The sequence below is a fragment of the Hemibagrus wyckioides genome, linkage group LG10 (assembly GCF_019097595.1).
Source record: "Hemibagrus wyckioides isolate EC202008001 linkage group LG10, SWU_Hwy_1.0, whole genome shotgun sequence".
NCBI classification, from domain to species: Eukaryota; Metazoa; Chordata; class Actinopteri; order Siluriformes; family Bagridae; genus Hemibagrus; species Hemibagrus wyckioides.
In genome coordinates this window covers 5,158,435-5,180,081 of record NC_080719.1, presented here as the reverse complement: position 1 = coordinate 5,180,081, position 21,647 = coordinate 5,158,435, and the positions used below count along the sequence as shown (strand labels likewise).

The 21,647-nt window shown below is 40.3% G+C and overlaps 3 protein-coding genes across 5 annotated transcripts; all 3 read left to right on the top strand.

The window, feature by feature from the left end:
- The first annotated feature begins 591 nt into the window (after positions 1 to 591).
- Positions 592 to 9,069, top strand: jph3a (junctophilin 3a). Of its 2 annotated transcripts, none has more exons than XM_058400270.1 (6): positions 592 to 839; positions 1,142 to 1,892; positions 4,762 to 5,524; positions 5,710 to 5,834; positions 5,924 to 7,251; positions 7,475 to 9,069. In XM_058400270.1, the coding sequence occupies exons 2-6, from the start codon at positions 1,511 to 1,513 to the stop codon at positions 7,553 to 7,555; spliced, it is 2,679 nt and encodes an 892-aa protein (XP_058256253.1). In that variant the 5' UTR covers positions 592 to 839; positions 1,142 to 1,510; the 3' UTR covers positions 7,556 to 9,069. The 2 variants fall into 2 exon arrangements, with proteins under 2 accessions (XP_058256253.1, XP_058256252.1); XM_058400269.1 differs by having other exon boundaries at positions 592 to 1,036.
- Positions 9,070 to 10,255: 1,186 nt separating this feature from the next.
- Positions 10,256 to 14,511, top strand: LOC131360850 (zinc finger protein 319). 2 transcript variants are annotated; one of them, XM_058401646.1, is made up of 2 exons: positions 10,256 to 10,627; positions 11,446 to 14,511. In XM_058401646.1, exon 2 carries the CDS (start codon positions 11,582 to 11,584, stop codon positions 13,352 to 13,354), a length of 1,773 nt encoding a protein of 590 aa, XP_058257629.1. In that variant the 5' UTR covers positions 10,256 to 10,627; positions 11,446 to 11,581; the 3' UTR covers positions 13,355 to 14,511. The 2 variants fall into 2 exon arrangements, with proteins under 2 accessions (XP_058257629.1, XP_058257630.1); XM_058401647.1 differs by lacking the exon at positions 10,256 to 10,627 and adding an exon at positions 10,642 to 11,113.
- Positions 14,512 to 15,621: 1,110 nt separating this feature from the next.
- On the top strand, positions 15,622 to 21,647 carry csnk2a2a (casein kinase 2, alpha prime polypeptide a). The gene is made up of 12 exons (XM_058401638.1): positions 15,622 to 16,781; positions 17,282 to 17,393; positions 18,024 to 18,125; positions 18,241 to 18,291; positions 18,492 to 18,551; positions 18,634 to 18,717; positions 19,420 to 19,530; positions 19,620 to 19,721; positions 19,840 to 19,940; positions 20,611 to 20,759; positions 20,915 to 21,005; positions 21,093 to 21,647. The coding sequence occupies exons 1-11, from the start codon at positions 16,672 to 16,674 to the stop codon at positions 20,986 to 20,988; spliced, it is 1,056 nt and encodes a 351-aa protein (XP_058257621.1). The 5' UTR covers positions 15,622 to 16,671; the 3' UTR covers positions 20,989 to 21,005; positions 21,093 to 21,647.

Below are 21,647 nucleotides of genomic sequence, written 5' to 3'. Positions count from 1 at the left end.
TGTGACCTCTGGGCATGTTTGACTTGCAGGTTGTTTTTTTTTTCTCAACGAGATTTAAAAGCGATGTCGCTAGGTTACAATGATAAAAGATCAATGCCGTGTTTGCACATTTATTGCTGTTTTCCCTGTTTACTTTTGTTATATAGCCAAAATATTATAAATATCCTTAACTTAGTGTAGTGTGTGAATGAAGCAATTCATTTCTTCTTTACACTGTTACTTTTCCTTTAATGACTAAATTGACTCTATTCTTGTGCCAGTTCATTTTCTAAACATTTTAAACCACTTATAAGTATTTAAATGACTTGTTTCTGAACAAATACACAGTAGGGGAAAAAAAAGCTGTTGAATTCATGAAGTGAAAAACTGAAATAGTGTTGCTAGGCAATGTGATGAATTACATTCAAATAAATCATATAGCAGCATAATTAGAAGAATTAAGCTTTTTTGTTGTTGTTGTGCAGTGTTAGGTGATGGATAGATGACTATGGAATGTTAAAAGTAAATAGTATGTTCTGGCTGTGTAGATGCTGCATGCTCCTCAGCATCTTTCCCTTTAAGAGCAAGGACAAGAGGAGCATCAGTGGGGGAGGGGTATCGGTTGGGGTGGAACAGTCCAGTAATGAGCACATTCTGAGCATCATATGGCTTAAGACAATATATAACATCCGTTTCTTTATATGTCTTTATAACCCCCCCGCCCAGAAAAAAAAGACGGGGGCGTTGGGGAGGGAGCAAGGACCACTTGGACGTTCTTATCTTTTTTTTTTTAATCAGTCTTCCAGGGAAGAAGCTTCACCTCTACATCACAGCAGGAGCACAGAGAGAGAGAGAGAGAGGTAGAGAGAGGCAACGGGAGAAATGCTGTGCCAGATAGGTCTTGATAGGTGCATGTCTAATGAAATGCTGCATTTTTGTATTTAAAGCATGATCTAGAACGGAGGCCTTCCTCTCTGCCATAGGTTCAGGCTCCTAATATACTGTTGCCATCACCGGTGCGGCACATTAGTGGTGGTGGTGGAGGTGGTGGTGAGTGGTGAGTGGGGTGCGATGTAATGTCTGGTTGAGCATATCAATGGTGCTGTTGCTGCTGTGTGGATCTGTGTGAGAAAAAAAACAGGCCTTGTTTGCCTCCACGCAGGGAAAGCAGAGCGCGGATGCGAGCCTCTGCCCGGCGGGGCCGTGTGGAGTGAGACAGAGAAGTACACCATCTGCATGCCCATGGGAAGAAGCAGGCGTAATAAAGGCATCCATTACATCCACAGGCCCGGCACAGACAGCGAGGAGCTTTAACATTGGGATAAGAGCCTGATTAGTTGGTTTGCATCCCTATTTTCTCTTTTTCCATTTTGCTTTGAAAGATCTTTTTTTTTTTGTCTCCCTGACGAGATTCGAGATACGGAGAGGAAAGCGGCTTTAGCGTTACTGTTGAAACAGTACATCACGGTCTTCCTCGCTCGTTTCGTGCTTTCTCTATCATTCTGAGGATTTGCCAAAACCTGTTTCATGCATGTCCACTGGAGGCAGGTTTGACTTTGATGATGGGGGGTCGTACTGTGGAGGGTGGGAGCAGGGCAAGGCTCACGGCCGAGGGGTCTGCACAGGGCCCCAGGGCCAGGGGGAATACGCAGGGGCCTGGAGCCATGGATTTGAGGTTCTTGGAGTGTATACCTGGCCCAGTGGGAACAGTTATAAAGGAACCTGGGCGCAGGGGAAGAGGCACGGCATCGGTGTGGAGACCAAAGGCAAGTGGGAGTACAAGGGGGAGTGGACGCAAGGATTCAAGGGCCGCTATGGAAGGCTGGAAAGCATCGGCAGCGGGGCTCGCTATGAAGGGACCTGGAGTAACGGCTTACAGGATGGTTATGGCTCTGAGACGTACTCTGATGGAGGTGAGAAAAAAATACCCTCATTCGTATTTCTCGCCAACCCAAAGTTGTTTCAGCTTTTTGAACTCATTTTCACGTGTATATGTTTCAAGGTGTGTCATTTTTCTATGACTGCACGCTGAGTAAGCGAGTAGGTGGGTGGGTGGGGGTGTTCATATATATATATATATATATATATAAGTGTGTATGAGTGTGTGTGTGTGTAACATAGTAGAAAACTGCTCTTCCCAATTATATAACACTGCAGTCTGAATGGTTATGTGATTTCCTAATACAAAAAAATGCACATTTCCCCCCCAGCGTTTAATCATGTATTCAAAAGAGCATCATGACAGATGTTTGAAGTGGTCTATCACCACTCCACCATCTCATCCTATTTCTCCAGCACCATCCACACAACACACGCCTCTGTACAGTCAATCACCATGGAAACCAAAAGGCAGCGGGTCATTGGGTCACCAGAGACTCCAGTGTTCTGAAATCTGATTGGACGAGCTGTCATTTTCGTGATTCACTCCCTCGTGGGCCACAACTTCCGTTCATACGTGATTGCGGAAAATAGTAACTACATTTAGGATTACATTAGGGCAGGGATGGGATATAAAAATGTACTCGCTGCACATACACGACAGCTAATCCATACAATTACATGTCTTATTCTGCTGTTACCGTTTATTTAACTACACCACTGTTAACAACACGATGGATAGAAAAAGAAGGATTAATTTTTTTTATTACTGTATATTAGAGAACGGATTACATTCTTGTATTTGTCGTTTATTTCATGGATTCCTAGAACTCATTATAAGTATCAGATTATGCAAAAATGTAATTGCAACCTGCTTTTTTTGGGGTGTAACAATGCATCCAGTACAGCACCTTGGACAGCTTCTAGTTTCACGCGGTGTTACTTCCGGGTTGACGTCACACAAACAAGAATTCTGTTATTTCATTGGCTGCCTCATAACGCTTTCTTATCAATTATTTACATAAAAAAATCAATATAGAGAAATCCACACAATCGACTGGTAAGGTTCATGATTTTGCCTTGTTTCAGCTTTAAAGCTGTAAATTGGAAACGAAACGAATTAGCTGTTTTAGAGAAATGTTAATGATCATTAATGATAATAAAAGTAAACCAACCAGTCGTATTTGTTATATGTTTATTAGAAGACAATTGTTTAGATAATGATCTACACTAAAGAAAGAATAATTTACCATTTGACAATAATTCCATATTCACCATAAAACTTTATAAAAAATTATTCAGCAACTACTATAAATTATTTTACAAATCTATCTATCTATCTATCTATCTATCTATCTATCTATCTATCTATCTATCTATCTATCTATCTATCTATCTATCTATCTATCTATCTATCTATCTTCAATATTTATTTGGAGAAATCCACACCACTAATGAGTAAGGTTCATGATTTGGCCTTGTTTCTGCTTCTCAATTAAGTGAATATGCAAATTATCAATAGCAATTAGCTGCTTTAGAAAAAATGTAGTTTTTATATTAAGAATAATAAAGAGCAAACCACCCAAGCTAATTTATTGTGAATTAAGGTTAATTAATTTTAAGATAATTGGCAATACTAAAAAAGTCTACATAAATGCTGATTTTTAAAGCCCAATATATCATTTGATTATAATTTAATATGCAAAATTTAAAATGTTATTCAGCAGCTATTGTAAATTATTTTGTGTTTGTTTGTTTGTTTGTTTGTTTGTTTGTTTGTTTGTTTGTTTGTTTATTTATTTATTTATTTATTTATTTATTTATTTATTTAATTATTTAATTAATTAATGTGGAGAAATCCCCCATCGTTTTCTAAATTTCATGAATGTCTCTTGTTCCAGCATCTCAACTGTAAATTATAAATGATCTATACAAATTAGTTGCTTCAATTATAAAATTTTAAATACAACATTTTAAAATGCTACATTTTTTTAATAATAATAATAATAATAATAATAATAATAATAATAATATTAAAATAAAATAATAAAAGTACACCAACTACTGTATGTTTTTAAAAGCTAATGTATTGTTAAATTAATTATGTTATTAAGATTACAAACAATAGGGAAAGCATAATTAACTGCAGATTTTTAAAAGACAAATATGCCATTTGATGCTAATTTAATACACATCCTAAAGCACATTCTTTAATATTTCATTGACTGCTTCTCTGTGCTTATTTATTGATTATTTAAAAGAAACCAATATGGAAAAATCCACACTATTGATTCATAAGGTTAATGATTTTGCCTTATTCTAGCTTCTCAACTGACTAAATACATCAATTATCTATAGCTGCTATAAAAATCGTATTGTCCTTACTAAGAACAATAAAAAATAATAGAAAAGTATACTAATAAATGACTGTATAGCAGATGTTTATTACAAGCTAGTTGTGGCAGTTCCAGAGAAAGTATAAATAATACTGGTTATTTCAAAAGCCTAATACACCTTTTAGCAAATATACATAAGGATGATATTTGAATAGGCATGTTAGTACAATGATTTATTTTGTAAAAACAGTGAAGGCTTATATTATAAATATATTATATAAGTAAATATAAGGGAAGTTACATCATTATGAGAATAAGGAATTGGACCTGCCTGCTCCTGGGAGTAGAGAACAAGCTATATAGTACCTGATAGTGATGAAAAAATACACAAATGGGATTTAATCTAATTAGACAATATCAGATTCTGTATTTGTCAGGAAAAGATAATCATTGTGCCATGCTGCATATAGGGAAAATGAAGCCTTGAAAGATTACTGTAGCAAACAAGTTGTTAATATATTGTTTTGTGGCTGTTGTTTAACTTACTGCATTATGTCTTCTCTGAAAGGTACCTACCAGGGACAGTGGTTGAGTGGCATGCGACATGGCTATGGGGTGCGTCAGAGTGTGCCTTATGGCATGGCCGCTGTTATCTTCTCCCCTCTGCGCACTTCCATAAACTCACTTCGCTCTGAACACAGCGAGGGAGCTCCAACACCTGATGATGGCTCTGCTGTGAGCGGGGTGGCCGGGAGTCCGGTGGGGCGTGGAGGCTTTGTGCTTTGTGCCCAAAGTGATGCTGACCGGCAACGGAAGAGGAAAGGGCGTTTTCGGCAGTCCATCCTGAGTGGCCTGAAACTACGCCGTTCTGAGTCCAAGAGCTCCCTGGCCAGCCAGCTAAGCAAACAAAGCTCCTTCTGCAGTGAGGCAGGCATGAGCACAGTCAGCTCAGCTGCATCTGACATCAACTCTAACGTCAGCCTCGGGGATGGTGAGACAGGAGCCAGTGTAGATGCAACAGTCACTGAGACATACGTGGGGGAATGGAGGAATGACATGCGAACAGGGTGGGGCATCAGTCATCGCTCGGATGGGCTGCGCTACGAGGGTGAGTGGTTTGGGAACAAGCGGCATGGTTATGGCTGCACTACCTTCCCTGATGGAACAAAAGAGGAAGGCAAATACAAGCAGAATGTTCTGGTGAGTGGCAAGAGGAAGAACATAATACCACTGCGCACCAGCAAAATTCGGGAGAAAGTGGACCGTGCCGTTGAAGCTGCTGAGAAGGCTGCAGAAATTGCTAAACAGAAGGCAGAGATTGCACTGTCAAGGTATGTACTCACTGGGTTCTAAATCATCATGTTTCATCTTTACCCCTTAACCAAGGTTCTATTAAAAATAAACATGTTGATTGTGAATATTTTATAGTTTTATCCAATAAGAGATTTTAAACTACTTGCAAAGTGAAGTAGAATATTGTGCTGAATATAATGTTTCTTAATGCCACTTGATGCAGAACGAGCCATGCTCGAGGAAAAGCTGAGGCAGCTGAGGGAGTTGCACAGAGAGCCCAGGAGGAGTGTCGTCTAGCCAGGATTATTGCCAAAGAACTCTCCCCCTCCTTCCATCATTATGGAAATGGTTAGTAAATAGAAATGTCCCTTTAACACAATTTAAGTCTGTTCTGGTGCACCACTGTCTTACTAACAAGTGTCACTGCCATCCACCAGGGCTGGAATGCCAGAGACCAAAGCGTCAAGACAGAAAAGAGAAAGAGGTAGAAGTGATCTCAACTGGGACGGACAGTCCAGAGCTCTGCACACCAGACACAACTCCTCCTGCCCAGACCCCAGACCTGAGTCCTGTCCTGAGCAACCCGCCATCACCTCCATGTACCCCACCATCTCACCGGGCCAGGAGCACCTGCTTCATGCGTCAGAGTGCTGTGGACGAACAGGGAGGGGCAGAGATTCAGGTTCTGGTTGAAGGAAGAGGCATGGACAATGGAAGAGGTGGAGCACACAGTTGGACTGCAGACATGTATCCCAACCGACGGGGAAGCAAAGGAGACAGTAGCCGCTCTACCACACCATCCCTACTGGAGGAGGAGATTGGCCACATCAATGGACATGAGCAAAACTCCTCAACACATCACTCATGGGAGAATGGCTCTTCCAATCACAAGCCCATTGAGCACATCTCCTCAGATAAAGGATGGGATCACATGCCATCCAATCAAAAGTCCTGGAAGCATGCATCCTCAAATCACAAGTCCAGGGAATACACAATCTCCAAACATAGAGAATGGGAGCATATTCCATCAAGTCACAACTCTATGGACCACAACTCTTCCAAGATCAAACCGCAAGTGCACACATACTCCAATCACAAGGCCTCGGGTCATAATTTGTCCAATCACAAAACCCATGAGCATTCTTCCTCCAATCACAAGCCAAAGGAGTACATCTCCACACATGCAAAACCACAAGACCGTGCATCCTCCCACTACAACCCTAGAGAGCATGTATCTTCCTATCGCAAATCACACGAGCATGTCCACTCCAGTCACAAAGCAAGCCAATCCTTTACCAATCATACAGCTGGTGAATCCAGTCTGAATGACTACCAGCCACCAGAACATGGAGCCAAGAGCTCCAGTCTGGGATGGACTGTTGAGAACTCTTCCCAGTGGATCCCCTGCCACTCACAGCTGCCTGAGAAAGACAAGGAAAAGCTGGATGACTACCGGGTGGAAATGAGGTTTCAGCCCCTTGACTCTGTTTCGCAGCAGCACTTTGGCTCAGGCATGGAATGTCCAAGTGTCCAAGGGCACAATTCGCAGACACTCCGTCAGCGGAATCACGAAGTGAAAGAGTGGAGTCTCGCAGCCAGGGAAGGATCCATGGACTCTGTGCAGATGCTGGACAGCCTGAATGTCGGGGTGGATTTGGAGGAATGGCCGTTGCACAGGGATGTCACCCTTTCTCCCCCTTTAACATCCTCTCCAATCACTCTAGAAAACGACGGAGAGCATTTGAACCTGGTCAAAACAAACTCAGTAAGTATGGGTGAATTTAAAATCAAAAAATGTAAATTGATTAAAAATAATATTCCTTTTGTGAGCATGAAATTGCATTACGGGACTTGGGTAGACTAGTATTATACTGAATCATCATCGATAAGATCATTTCCCTAATGTCGAATGAGTCAGTTTTCGTCATATAATAATGCCAGGCTTCAAGGAAATGCTCATCTGTATCAATTTCTTTTTCTTTCCACAGGGCTCCAGCTCTGTCCTGGTGGTCATGGTGATTTTACTCAACATCGGTGTAGCCATTTTATTCATTCATTTCTTTATTTAAACACAATGGCCTAGAGAATGTTAATAACAGCACTTACTATTATGAAAAAGTAAGATATGCACATGCTGCACACTTAGCATCACTTCTTTATGTAAGGAACCCAGAATTTACATTAGTCAAAGCCCATGTACACTGGAAAACACCATGTAAATTGTAAGTTTAGTTTGTGGTTCCATTAATGATATATTTCCATTATTATCCATTAGGTATATTTGCTTACTTTTTTCCTTCTCCATAATAAAGGCCCAGTAACAGTATTCTTTAGGAATAAAAGTATTGCACATATTTAGGTTTTGAAGATACAATATTGCCTGATATTATTTGTCATGTCTTTCAGCTCGTTAACAGCGTTATTTGTTTTCCTTTTGAGTGCACATCTGGCCTGATTTTTCTTTTCTGAACATTATGATTGTATAGCTTAGTGAGATGGTCTTGTGGTCTTATGTACAAAGATGTTCTAGCGCATGTGAGGTGGTCAAGTGCACATGGCACTGATATGTAACTAGTCAGTCCAAGACTACACACCCCCTCGAATATCCCAGGGTACTGCCCTATAGGACCGCTGCAACCACTCATCAGTTCATCCATCAAAAACCTTGCATCTCCATACCCATACTCTGTAAGTCAGAGGTAAAGGCTATCTTAAAGGGCTTCATCATTCAACGTTTTTCATCTGAATCCAAATTCACAAGTGTGTAGTGAACGGGGTAACCCCACGACGTTCTTCCTTCCTTCTCTAATACGAGCCCCTTTAGCACCGTCACTGAATGTCAGCACAATTCAGTCCATTGCTTCGTTTGTTTTACTTCACACCAAAATACTACATACACTACTATGCCAAACATGCATTGTACTTCCTGTATGACCTGAACCACAACAGAGGTACACTGATGGTTGAGTATTCTGGCTCATGCTTTGTAAAGTTTGAGACTGTTACCTTTTGACCACTGCTTTCAATATATCTATATATTATATATTATTGACGAGTTAGTATCTTTTAACTGTTTGCAAGATATCATTGATAATGCTGAGTGCCTTTTTTTAATTGAAGAAAAAAAATCATCCCAGCAAGCAGGCTTTGTACAAAGTGATGACATATACAGAAGTCGCGTAAGGAGGCATGGAACCATCTGTCTCTCTCTTTCTCTCTCTACTCACCTTTGAACTGAATGGGTTGGCTTTAGAACACTGAGCCCGTGGAAATTTTTACAGCATGTTTGTTGGCCTGTATTCTTCTGCTGTTATTCTGTGTGATTTTCTGCCTGTCTCTCTGTCCAGCAACTTTAGGTGACAATAGGGACTGAAAGCAGTGTAAAAAATGCCAGCTTGTTTCTCAGTGGGACCTGACTGAAATCATCTCAATTAATGAATGATAAAACTGCTACTGTATATTTTATACTACTCATCCAGTGACATCATCATGTTGTGGAATCATTGCATGCCCGAGCATGCCCTTTCTTACGCAATGATTTATGAGATGTTTCCAAGTTATGTGGAAAAATTAATAAAATGTTTGAGGTTATGATATTTTCTACAGTTTTCTTTAAGAAAGTAAGAAAAACAGAACAAGCAATTCACATGAATGGACATGTAATGAAGGAAGTAATGTGGTAAGAAGAGTTTCTGATACCAATCTGATGCTGACATTATCTTAATAACAGAGCAAGCTTTGTTTGATTCTGCTGCTTAATGATATCCTTTAATGAAAATTCATATAAGTTCCCATTGCTATCTCACATTTCAAGTGGATGTTGAGCTACCAGTTGGAATATAGTCTTATTGTTATGTTGGTTAGCTATTGATGTGAACTATATAGACAAATGTGGCAAATGTAAGAGAAGAAATCAATACAGTGTCTTTCTAAGTCATGTTGGGTCACTACAAGCCACCAGAACAGTTTTAATGCGGTTTTGCATCAATTCTGCATGTCTGTGGAGCTCTACTGGAGCAATGATGACCGTTCTTCCAAATGGTACTTCCTCAGCTGGTGTTTAGATGATGTGGTAACACATCAAAAAAAAAATCCAAGAAGTCCAATTAGCATATGATTTGCATAATTTTCACATTCATCACACCATTGTCCTGTGGATGGGGGTGGGGTCATCCTGGAAGAAGAAGCCACATGATATCCATGCCAACGTATTGCAGGACACAGTCACACACACACATACTATGAACAATTCAGAGATGTCAATCAGTCTACAATACATGTCTTTAGACTGGAGGAGGAAACCGGAGCACCTGGAGGAAACCACCAAAGAGGGACGACAAGCAAACTCAGCACACACAGGTGGAGGCAGGAATCAAAGCCCCAAACCACAAAGCTTAAATCCAAATCTTTAAAAAAAATTTTTTTCCAAATTTCAGTGTGCCAAAATAAGCAAAGACAAAAACAGACAGGCAGTTTTATTAATTTCGAATAAATCAAGTTATATGGATAACTTATTTTCAATTTCAGATGCTCAAAGCTTTTTTTATTTTATTTTATTTTATTTATTTGCAAATCAAAAAATCCAATTTCAGTTCATCATGCAGCTTTGGATAGTATGATTCAAAACCGAAATAAGGTTTTTGGCATTTAAATTCACATTTCTAATGCCATGATTAGAATCCTACCCCATAGCACACACGGTCTACCATCTACATGATCTGACCATCACGGCCTGTGCTTTAGTCGCCGGTTTAGCCGGATTTTTCGTCAGGCTCCGCTCGAAAACCGCATGTAGCAAATACGCGCTGTATGATTGATCTATCCGTAACCAAATCAAGAATGGAATGATTAGATTTGTGCAGGTTCAGCTGAGATTTTTTAGCTCCCCTGCTGCTTTGAATCCGCCCATATTATTTGGGTGTCAGCCTTGTTCTGGTTGGAGGGAGGGGGACTGGTCATAGAGGTCCGATGCGTCACGTTTATTTGGGCCTTGTGGAGCCCCGCCGGCTGCGCGTCGTCCGAATGTGTGTTTGTTTTGTTTTTTCCCCCCTTTTTCTTTTTTTTCTGCAGAACCGGAACCTCTTTATTTTTTTTGCCCTTCTCTCGTGCATTCTGGATCCTTGCTGGAAAATAAAAAAAAGGTATCGGGAGCGAGGAGGGGGGGAAGAAAAGCGCAGCTTATAACGACATGTTACGACAGCATGCCTGGTGTCGGTTTTCCCCTAGCAGCCGCGGTGTAGCCAGCGTACAGAAGTGCACTGAGCTAGGGATGGGTCCGAGCATTATGCTGCTTGGATGCCATTGTGCAGAGTGATTTTTTTCCCCTCCCTTCGAGCTTCGAGTTTCCTCTCCGCGTTTTTTTCTCTCCCCCGCTTCACGCATTCCTGATTTCGTTTTTTTTTGCATGCACTGTTTACTGTTTGTTAGCCCGTGCCAGACGGTTAGAGCAAGGACATTAGCCAATCTGGTATATAAAAACGAGCTGCTGCTCCCGGTGTCTAATGCTATCAGCAGCTAGCTAAAGTTGCTACAAAAAAACCCGCTTCTTTGCATGGAATGCGATATGTACATCTGACTGTTGCTTGCATCGCGTTTCCTTTTGTGCAGTAGATTAGGATTATGTAGAGGTTTGTTTTTTTTCTCTCTCTTCTTCTTCTTCTTCTTCTTCTCCTCCTCCTTCTTCTTCTTTCCCCTATCGGTTTATAGCAGGCTAGCTTAAAATGACCATTCAGGGCAGCGTTGAGTCCAGCACAGTTGATAGTGTCTTTGATTAGTGATGTTTTATTTATTTATTTTTTTAAAAAGCAAAAAGCACACATTCAGTACACGTGTTTTGACTTTCTTTTGTTTAATCTTGGCTTCTGCTGCTGAAATGTTAGATAAAGGCACTTTATCTTGAAATGCAGGCTTGAAGAGTTAAAACCCTTTCAAGTAAGCTGATGTTGTCTCTGTCTTGCAGGTACGCTGCTTGGTGAAGTTTTTTCTTTTGTTCGTATAATGTGACCAGAGTGATTACCGGTCCTTGAATTTGTCTTAAGACCCGACGTACTGGGACGTTTTAAATAACCGAGGTCCTGTGACAGCTGAAGCCATACATGTACAGCGGAAGGATGACCGAGGCATGGCAGCAGCAGCATGCAGTGGCCCCTCCTCCTGTTGCACATCCTCTTCTTCAAGGGGCCGAAAATCCCCTCGGTAGTGCCGTGTATGGGATCGTCCTTCCGGCAGACCCTGCTTTACAGCAGTCGCAGCACGGTCAGCACAGCCAGCAGCACCCTGTGCCTGCTCAACAGCCATCTCTGCAAGTCGGGAGCGAGGGCGGGCACAAATGCGGCGCGTGCGGCCATGATATATCTCACCTGGCGAACCCGCATGAGCACCAGTGCATGGTGAGTCAGGACCGCTCTTTCCAGTGCACCCAGTGCATGAAGATCTTCAGTCAGGCCACTGATTTGTTGGAGCATCAATGTGTCCAGGTAGAGCAGAAACCGTTTGTGTGTGGCGTGTGCAAAATGGGATTCTCCCTGCTCACTTCTTTGGCGCAACATCACAACGAGCATTCGAATGGCAACAACCCTATGAAATGCTCCATCTGTGAGAAAACATACAGGCCAGATTCTTCCTCCTCAAACCCCCAGCAGCCATCTACGGGCGAGACCTCCAGCAGCGGCGCCGCAATGGGCTCCTCTTCGTCCACGGCTTTTCAAAACTCGGACAGGCCTTACAAGTGCTCTGTGTGCTCGAAGGCTTTCCGACACCTGTCTGAGCTCTCTCGGCACGAGCGAGTGCACACGGGCGAGAAGCCGTACAAATGCAACACCTGTGATAAGAGCTTCAGCCAGGCGTCACACCTGGCACATCACCAGCGCACTCATAGTGCTGACCGCCCTTACAAATGCGCTGTCTGCGATAAGACCTTCAAGCACCGGCAGCACCTCGTGCGCCACATGTACGCCCACTCCGGCGAGCACCTGTTCAAGTGCAACCTTTGTGAACTGCATTTCAAGGAATCGTCCGAATTGCTGCACCACCAGTGCCAGCCTGCGGGTGAACGACCCTTCCGTTGCACGACGTGTGGAAAGACCTTCAAACGGCCATCGGATCTCCGGCAGCACGAGCGCACCCACTCCGAAGAAAGACCGTTCCAATGTGAAGAGTGCCAGATGAGTTTCAAGCAGCAGTATGCCCTTGTGCGACACCGCCGCACTCACAAAAACCCAGCGGAGCGTCCTTTCAAGTGCAACCAGTGCGACAAGGGCTTCCTTCAACCGTCCCACCTTCTGTACCACCAGCATGTCCATGGAATCGAGAACCTGTTCAAGTGTGCCGCTTGCCAAAAAGGCTTCAGACAGTCTGGCGAGCTGCTCAGGCACAAGTGTGGAGAGTCCGGGTCAGGCTCCAATGCACCCGAGAAACCGTACAAATGCGATGTCTGTGGCAAGGGCTATAAAAAGTCATCCACTCTTCAGCGACACCAGAACTCCCACTGCACCGAAAAGCCACTCAAATGCTCCCTGTGTGGTCGCCGCTTCCAGTCGTCGTCTGATTTTGTCCAGCATCACTGTGATCCTGCCCGCGAGAAACCAATGAAGTGCTCGGACTGCGAGAGGCGCTTTAAATATTCCTCAGAGCTCCAGAGACATCGCCGTGTCCACACGGGAGAGAAACCTTTTAAGTGCCCAACCTGCGACAAGGGATTCAAGCAGCGAGAGCACCTGGCCAAGCATGGGATTGTCCACTCACGAGAAGCCCAGTTTAAATGCGTGTGGTGTGGGGAGTGTTTCGGGGAGCTGGGGGCTCTTCAGGAGCACACAGTCCAACACACTGCAGAAGGAGGGGGCTATCCGGTAGCCCCGTGCATACAGTAATGGTGCTCCAGCAACGTTAGTCTCCCATCTTGTTTAACGAAGCCACGAATATATAGCGCTTATACGAGAAACTCGTCAGTGTTCTAAACGTGCTATAATTTATTGAGGTTCATTTCAAGACTCGCAGCCTGTGATTATACTTTTCAACTATGTGTACCAGTATTTTCCAGCCAAAGCTTAGGTGCAAAATACAAAAAAAAATGTCTAAAAAGTTTATAGGATATAAACTCAATCATGACTATTCTAGATTTTTAGCTCCCCCATATCTGAAATCGAAATTCAGATACAGTGCTGTTGTAAGTGTTGTGTGACCGATTGTGTTTTCACTATTTTAATATTAACAAGCTTAATTCAGTCATTTTCTTAGGAGCGCTTCCCAAACATGAAATGGCTGGACTAATTATTTCGGCATGTGACAGACAGTGTTACTTTTTTTCCATCTTGTACAGTATATGTACAACCTCATGCTTTTTACCTGCCGTAGTACTTGTATATATCCTAAGGCAAACTGCTCCATATAGTAACTTCGCCCGTATAAACTCCAATGCCTAACCCATGATGTAACAGGGTATGTGTATGCATGAATAATCTAAAATCTCTGTTAGTATTTTATGTTGTAAACTGTACCTGGTGCTTATTTGTATGTTGTCTTCTAGGCAAAAGAACAAAGATAGTTATTTTGAAGTGATGCAGTCGTATGTGACGAGTGTAAGTGGTCGATTCATCCCTGGAGTTATCATGGTTATTTAGACGACGATCAGTAACACTCATACATTTATACAGTTTACAGTTTGGACTTTTCAACTGCCCAGTAACAGCATGTCTGTCACAGCAATTTAAAAAACAAAACAAAAACCCACACACTCAAGCTGGTGTTACTACTTATTGATGCTCTAATATCTTCAGTACTATTCAGAAATTGATGTTTTGTAATGATTTAGTACAATAGTACAATTTAGTGTCTGTATCTTCACCATACTGTAAACTATATGTCCATGATCATTCCTCTCTAAGGACAGTTATTACTTTATTACAGTGGATGTAGTAGACTTATTTTATCTTTATTAGACATTTCTTTCTTTTATTTTGTCCATTTATACATGCCTTTGAAAAGTGTCGGCGGTGATGTCCCTTAAACTTTAGGTTTGCTATATATATATATATATATAAATATATATATATATTTATTTATATATATATATATATATATATATATATATATATATATATATATATATATATATATATATATATATATATATATATATATATATATAATGTGTATATGTATAATATTAAAAAAAAAAAAAAAGGAATCAAAAGCACCTTGGTTTTATTGAGCAGTGCCACAAGGTTCGTTAGGTCTAGTTAGGCAAAATTGCACCTTAGTCAACTTTAATCAGAATATCAATCACTATCGTATGCTGAACATGATTCATTTGGATGATGCCAAGATTCATACGGGCAAGCATCCTGTAGAGATGTAATAGGAAATAATAATAAAAAAATATTTTAAAGGTTTGTTAATTCTAACAAAGTAGTCGTTCGGGCACCCTATAAAAAAAAAACAGATTTCTCACAATGTCCATCTATTGTTAGTTATTCTAGGTAATTAACGAAGGGAATTAATAAGATATAGGGATGTATCCTGATCATCCACACCACAGGTGTCTATAAACCGTTCTCTAGTATTTTTATTTTTCTCACTTTAACATTTTTAAGTGTTTTTAAAGACAGTGGGGCGTTTGAAATATGTAAATATCTCTATATGTAATAATTTGTCCTATCTTTGCACTTGTATGTATTGTGACCTTAGGCTACATGGCATTAACCAATAAATGTTTGCAAATATATTGGTTTGTTTTTTGGAATTCATAGTTTCCTTTTTTTTTAGTCAAGTAATAACCAGGTGACGCAAAAAAAGAGTGTAGAATTTTTAATTTACACATGTAGAGATTTGAAATAAAATATAATCGGGCTTTTTATTTGGATAGATAGATAGACAGATAGATAGATAGATAGATAGATAGATAGATAGATAGATAGATAGATAGATAGATAGATAGATAGATAGATAAATAAATAAATAAAGTCGCCTTGGAAGCTTATTGAGCGCTTCCGGTTCTCAAGTGAAAACAGCAGCAGCTTTGGCTAAATACCCAATCACTCGCTATTTCCTACACAAGTGCACTAAATATAGTGAGAAGTCTGGGCTTGTGCACCCTACGCAGTGCACTATATATCCATCCAATAGAAAGTCGTTTGGGATTCGGTATTGATTCTGCGGTTTGAAACAGAAGGGGTGTGAGGGAGCTAACTAAGCAGTGTAGGGGATCCCGCCACCCCCTCGGCGCAACATTCGGAAAATTTGTGAAAAAAAATGTCAAGACTTTATTGTTATTGTTTTCATTTGTCTAATAGCAGTGTATTCGATGCGTAGCAGGCAGTGGAGTTTAAAACAAAAAAAAATTGGGCATTTTGGATTTGACGGGCTTTGAATTGCTGTTATTAGAGTCGCGAGACGTCGCTACCGAATCGTGCTAGCTTGTTAGCTAGCTAGCTAGCTATCTATCCGTGTGTTATTGGATTCCCTAACGTTAGCTTAGCTTGTAAAGATCACGATGATTATTATAACGTTAAGTAAAAATATCTATTTACGCTCCGTTTAAAAAAAACAAAAACAAAATAATATATATATATATATCAGACCGACTGGTTTGGATTGTAACATTGTGAATTAATTCATCGTAGCTAGCAGTTATAGCTAAGCCTTATCGTTATTTTTACGCTAATGTTACCTAGTTACGACAAGCTGAATTAATTTCCGTCAATTCAGCATCACAGCTAGATAAGATAAGCTATAACCCCTTGCGATGGTTTACATGCAAGACTAGTTAGTGACTACGTGCGTAGCGAGCTATGCACTAAGCTGACTAGCAGGCTTCACAGGTGACATGTTTATGCATATGCATGTCGCTTAGCGATCCAGCTATTAATCACGCATCAGTAGATCACATCTCTGCGCAGCCAGCTATGCGATCTTGGCGAAATTCCTCCTAACCAGCACAGTTATTAAGCTGGCGCTGTGTCAGAAAGCGTGCAGGCTGCTTTCCGGCACACTCGGACACTCCTTATCGGGCTTAAACAGGAGGTCATGGTCCCAGCTGCATTGCGGCCCTGTTTCACCGGAGAGATCAGTCGCACATTGCTACAGTGAACCAGGCCCTTCCCAGAGTTGCGAGAAGACAAGGCCGGCTTTGCGGTGTCGTGTTGGGAGTGCTGTGGTCGGTGGGGAAAAGGCAGATCCATCATCGCCCATGCCCGCCATGCCTGGTCCGGCTGCCAGCAAAGCGCGGGTGTACGCTGATGTGAACACTCTGAAGAGCAAGGATTACTGGGACTATGAAGCACATGTGCCTAGCTGGAGGTACAAATCTTCCCGTTGTATTTATTTATATACCCATTTGCTATAAAGGTCCCCCACTCTGGTCCTATAGAACCCACAATCCTACACATATTCCCCAATACACCTGTTTCAACAAATCAGCTCATTTATAGCCCTTCCTGACTTGAATGGGGGTGAAGGGAAAACACTAAAATGTACATGACCAAGGGTTCTCCAGGACCAGGGGTCTGGTCAGGTTGTGGTTCTTAAAGTGGGGTCCAAGAATCCATAGGGTTCTGTTAAGCCTTCATTGTGAACACAGCCATCATCACTGTGTAATTAATGCCTAGTGGGATCTAATAAAAATCTATTAAATGGATTCTATGGCTGCAAGGTTTGAAAATAAAATATAACTGGCTTCAATTAGTAATAAACCTAAGTATTTTTAAAATTAGTCAGTAATTTCACACTTGGAGGCCCCTGACTCTTTAAAGTATCCAGTGTATTCTCATTTGCTTCTGTCATTTCTCACCTTCTCTCAGCAACCAAGATGATTACCAGTTGGTCCGGAAGCTCGGTAGAGGCAAATATAGCGAAGTGTTCGAAGCCATCAACATCAACAGCAATGACAGAGTGGTGGTGAAAATACTCAAGGTGAGACACGGAGCTGTGATTCTTAAAATGAGCTTGAGATTGTCTTTGATGGTGTGATGAGATTTCCATAAGTAATTATAAACTGCTGTGTAAGGGATAAAACATGTGGTGTGCTGTTATAGGAAAAATAATAATAAAATTAATTAATTAATAAAATAAGCTACCAAGCACCCTGACGCTGATTGTTTACCAATAACAGCATACCCTGATGTATCTTATTTCTTTACTCATTTTATGTAGATCATTCACCAAACACCAAAAAGTCCCTGCAAATGAGATGTTACCAAAGAACTGCTAATGTGTTAGAATGAGTGCATCAGTTATATCATGTAAATTGACTCGCAGCCAACACTATACTTAAAGCTGCAGACCAATCAGAGTCAAGGATTTAACACAGCTGTGGTATAGTTGTAATTATATAGTTATTAAAAATGGGTATTATGTTGTTATTAAAGCTCTAATAGGAAGTTGTTCATTTACTAAGTTAATATTCAGCTGTATATATAGTTGTTTCTAAGACTTGTCAAGGGCTGATTTGCTGAAAAGAAAAATGTTCTGATGCTCTGGTCTACATAAACATACCCAAGGGCTTTGACTCACAGCTTATTTCTCACTCTTGTGCTATTATAGCCTGTCAAGAAGAAGAAGATCAAACGTGAGATCAAAATCCTGGAAAACTTAAGAGGAGGAACCAACATAATTCGCCTTGTGGACACAGTCAAGGATCCCGTGGTAGGTTTCTGTCACATCTCTCCATCTGTCTGTCAAGCCTGAGCGTGGAAAATTGTCAATATAGATAAATCTAAATGAATAATTGATGAGCTAAAGTTCTCTGTACTTATTTCAGTCCAGAACACCAGCTCTTGTCTTTGAGTGCATCAATAACACAGATTTCAAGGTACCATATTATTATTATTATTATTATTATTATTATTATTATTATTATTATTAATAATAATAAAAAATTATTTTTTATACTAAAATGTATTTATGAATGATGGCATTTGAACTACATAAATATTTTAATAAACAAAATACTGAAAGTGTTTCAAATTGATTTTGCTAGACTTATTTTCTATTTCTTATTCTTATTTATAGGATCTCTACCAGAGATTAACAGATTTTGATATTCGCTTCTACTTGTATGAACTTCTAAAGGTAAGTGTATTTACATTATAAGTGTCCCATTTCTAGCCCTATTCTGAACCTTGTTTTAATCATAGTTTTGGTTTTTCTGCAGGCTTTGGATTACTCTCACAGCATGGGAATCATGCATCGTGATGTAAAGCCACATAACGTGATGATAGATCACCAAATGCGAAAGGTAACTTTAAGTGGACTGGCAGTAAGAACACAACTTCGTTACAAGATGTAAGATTTTGTCATTTCTGCTAGAAGTATGCTAGCTAAAAACCAGAGGATAGAGAGAGACAGAGCAGGAAGGTGTGGGGCTTGAATCGCTCACCCTTGCCTGATATAAGCAGGTCTGAAATGCAAAACTGCAGAGAGAAATTAAGCTACACCTTCCGTTAGATTACTAGCCAGCTGTTATAGCTAATATAACTTCAAGCCATATTAATTGGTCTTCTGCCGTCAAGCGTTTTTACTAGCTTTCCACTAAATTAGAGACTTACCTGCTCAGCATGAGAAACGCTAACACTCCACCAGGCTGGAATGCTTTTCCTCTAATAGTAAAGTGTCACTCTCTCAACAAATCACTCCTCAATTTTCTTTTAATTTGGCTGCTGGCTTTTGACTTATTTCATGCCTAAAGAAGTGGAGTGGTGATGATGGATGTATTTAAGTCTGACACAGTGCTGTCTGTTACAGAATTCTCAGTGTGACTCATAGCAGCCCAGGAACATTAGACTATACGTCAGAGTATTTATCTCCCCTGACCCAAGAATCATATTTTTGCCTTTATTTTTAGCAGATGAATCCTACACACTGTAGCCTAAAATAATTAAGCGTCTGTGTGTGTATGTGTCTCTTTGTGTATGTGTCTGTGTGCACGCATATATTTTAGTTGCGCCTGATAGACTGGGGTCTTGCTGAATTCTATCATCCTGCACAAGAATATAATGTAAGGGTGGCCTCAAGATCATACAAGGGACCAGAGCTGCTAGTTGATTATCAGGTATAGTTTGTAGATACACATTATACACAAATGTATTTTGTTGTTTCCCCTTAAACCCTAAACACACTTGGTTATTTTGTTCTTTGCAGATGTATGATTACAGTTTAGACATGTGGAGCCTGGGCTGCATGCTGGCCAGCATGATTTTTCAGAAGGAACCCTTTTTCCACGGCCAGGACAATTATGACCAGGTAGTTACAGGTTATAAGGCAGTGTTTACACATCGTAGAATAAAATAGCTCTCAATGAAAATGACAAGCAAATAAAGACCAACATTTTTTTTTGTTTGTTTGTTTTTTCCGCCCACAGCTTGTTCGTATTGCTAAAGTCCTCGGGACCGAAGAACTTTACAGCTACCTTAACAAGTATCACATTGAACTGGACACACGTTTCAAAGACCTGCTTGGACAGTGAGTTCAGATCCAGTTCTCCGATGTATTGTAGGTTAAATCATCTAACAATAAATAAAGGTGAAAATGCTCAGAAAGTCATATTCCGATGTTCTAGTTCTATATCATTTAAATATTTTTCCTTTCCATTCCTGTTTCTGTCTTTATTACAATGTACAGTCAGATAAGTGTTTAACTTTTAAATACTTTATAAACTACTCTGTGCAAATACCAAGAGGAGGATCTACTGCACCTTCCTGCAGTACAAGTAACTTGATAAAACAAGTCAGCCAAAGGAATTTAATTATTAGTGTTGCAACAAACACAAGCAAGGTGTGAAAAAAATTTTTCACAGGCAATGCTAGGGGAGTGAAAATAAAAACACTTATTCAGTATATTGTTTTAGATGACTAGACATGATCTGCCTTTGATAATGAACCAATAAACAAACAAAGCACTTCCTGATCCAAAGAAACTAATATAGCTAGTTAAAGTAACACATTCTGTGACATTCCTGATTACTTAATGTAATGTACTTATTTTAGTGCACTCATACTTGGTCTTTAAAAATTGATTCATCCCAACTGAAAGGTGTCTAATCTCCATAAATTCTCACCAAAGATTTCTTACACCATTTCTGCATGTGCATTGCATATTGTATCACTCATTTTACATTTGGAAAACCTTTAAGGCAAACACGAAAGCGCTGGGAGCACTTTGTTCAGCCAGAGAATCAGCACTTGGTGAGCCCCGAAGCTTTGGATTTGCTGGATAAGCTGCTGCGTTATGACCATCAACAGAGATTGACTGCCCAGGAGGCCATGGAACACCCCTACTTCTGTAAGAGTGTTGTTTGTTTGTTGTTTTTTTTAGTTATTCATTTATTTTTCCAGAGCATTCACACCAATGTGTATTTTTTCTTCTCAGCATTGCTAAAAGGTGTTCTTTCTTTGCAAGTCCGTGTCTCAGAGGGGGGTCATATTTCTCTGTTGCAGATCCTGTGCTGAAGGGACAGTCTCTCTCAAACTCAGATGGCACCCTGGCAATAAGCAGTTCAACTGCGACATGATGAGCTAAAAGTAAAAGGTACAATTATTTCCATCTAACGGTTTAAATCAGAATACATGTGTGTATATATTAATAAATAAAAAAATGTTTTTTTTTTCCTTCCAGGAAAACCTTTTTACCTCAGTGTTTGGCAGAGACCCTGCGTTTCAGGTGTAAAGCTTCACTCGACTGAAGCAAGAAGTAATTTAGTATTTCAAGACTTGTACAGAAAAAAAAACGAAACGCACCGGGCTGGCCGACTCCCTCTCCTTTATTCACTTTGTATTAGTGCTGCTTGCCACAGTTACTTAGATACCAAAAAAGTGGTATTCTGTATGTCCCCTTCTTTCCTGTTTTAAGTTAAACATCTCTCTTTAAAGAAAAAAAAACAAAAACAAACAAAAAAAACCCTACAGGATTATAAGTGATTATATATTGTGGTTGGGAAAGAATGCCTGCTCTTTCCCTGTGACTCTCAGGCTCTACATGACTGCTGTGGGCTCAGGATCCAGGTTGCATTCTATGCTGGAAAGATTGTCATGGTCAGTTAATTTGCCCTGCTGAAATGAGTGCAAATTGTAAATTATAGTATTATTATTACTATTATTATTATTATTGGGTATGGAAGCTTTTCTGCAATCTGTTGAAAATATGATATATTAAATAAGAGATACTTTTTAA

Excerpts from the sequence above, each read along its gene's own strand:
- jph3a (XM_058400270.1), top strand. The coding sequence starts at position 1,511 with ATGTCCACTGGAGGCAGGTTTGACTTTGATGATGGGGGGTCGTACTGT. Across the intron at positions 5,835-5,923 it reads CTTCCATCATTATGGAAATG|GGCTGGAATGCCAGAGACCA; the intron begins GTTAGTAAATAG and ends GCCATCCACCAG. Across the intron at positions 7,252-7,474 it reads ACCTGGTCAAAACAAACTCA|GGCTCCAGCTCTGTCCTGGT; the intron begins GTAAGTATGGGT and ends TTCTTTCCACAG.
- LOC131360850 (XM_058401646.1), top strand. The coding sequence starts at position 11,582 with ATGTACAGCGGAAGGATGACCGAGGCATGGCAGCAGCAGCATGCAGTG.
- csnk2a2a (XM_058401638.1), top strand. The coding sequence starts at position 16,672 with ATGCCCGCCATGCCTGGTCCGGCTGCCAGCAAAGCGCGGGTGTACGCT. Across the intron at positions 18,718-19,419 it reads TAGATCACCAAATGCGAAAG|TTGCGCCTGATAGACTGGGG; the intron begins GTAACTTTAAGT and ends CATATATTTTAG. Across the intron at positions 19,531-19,619 it reads AGCTGCTAGTTGATTATCAG|ATGTATGATTACAGTTTAGA; the intron begins GTATAGTTTGTA and ends TGTTCTTTGCAG.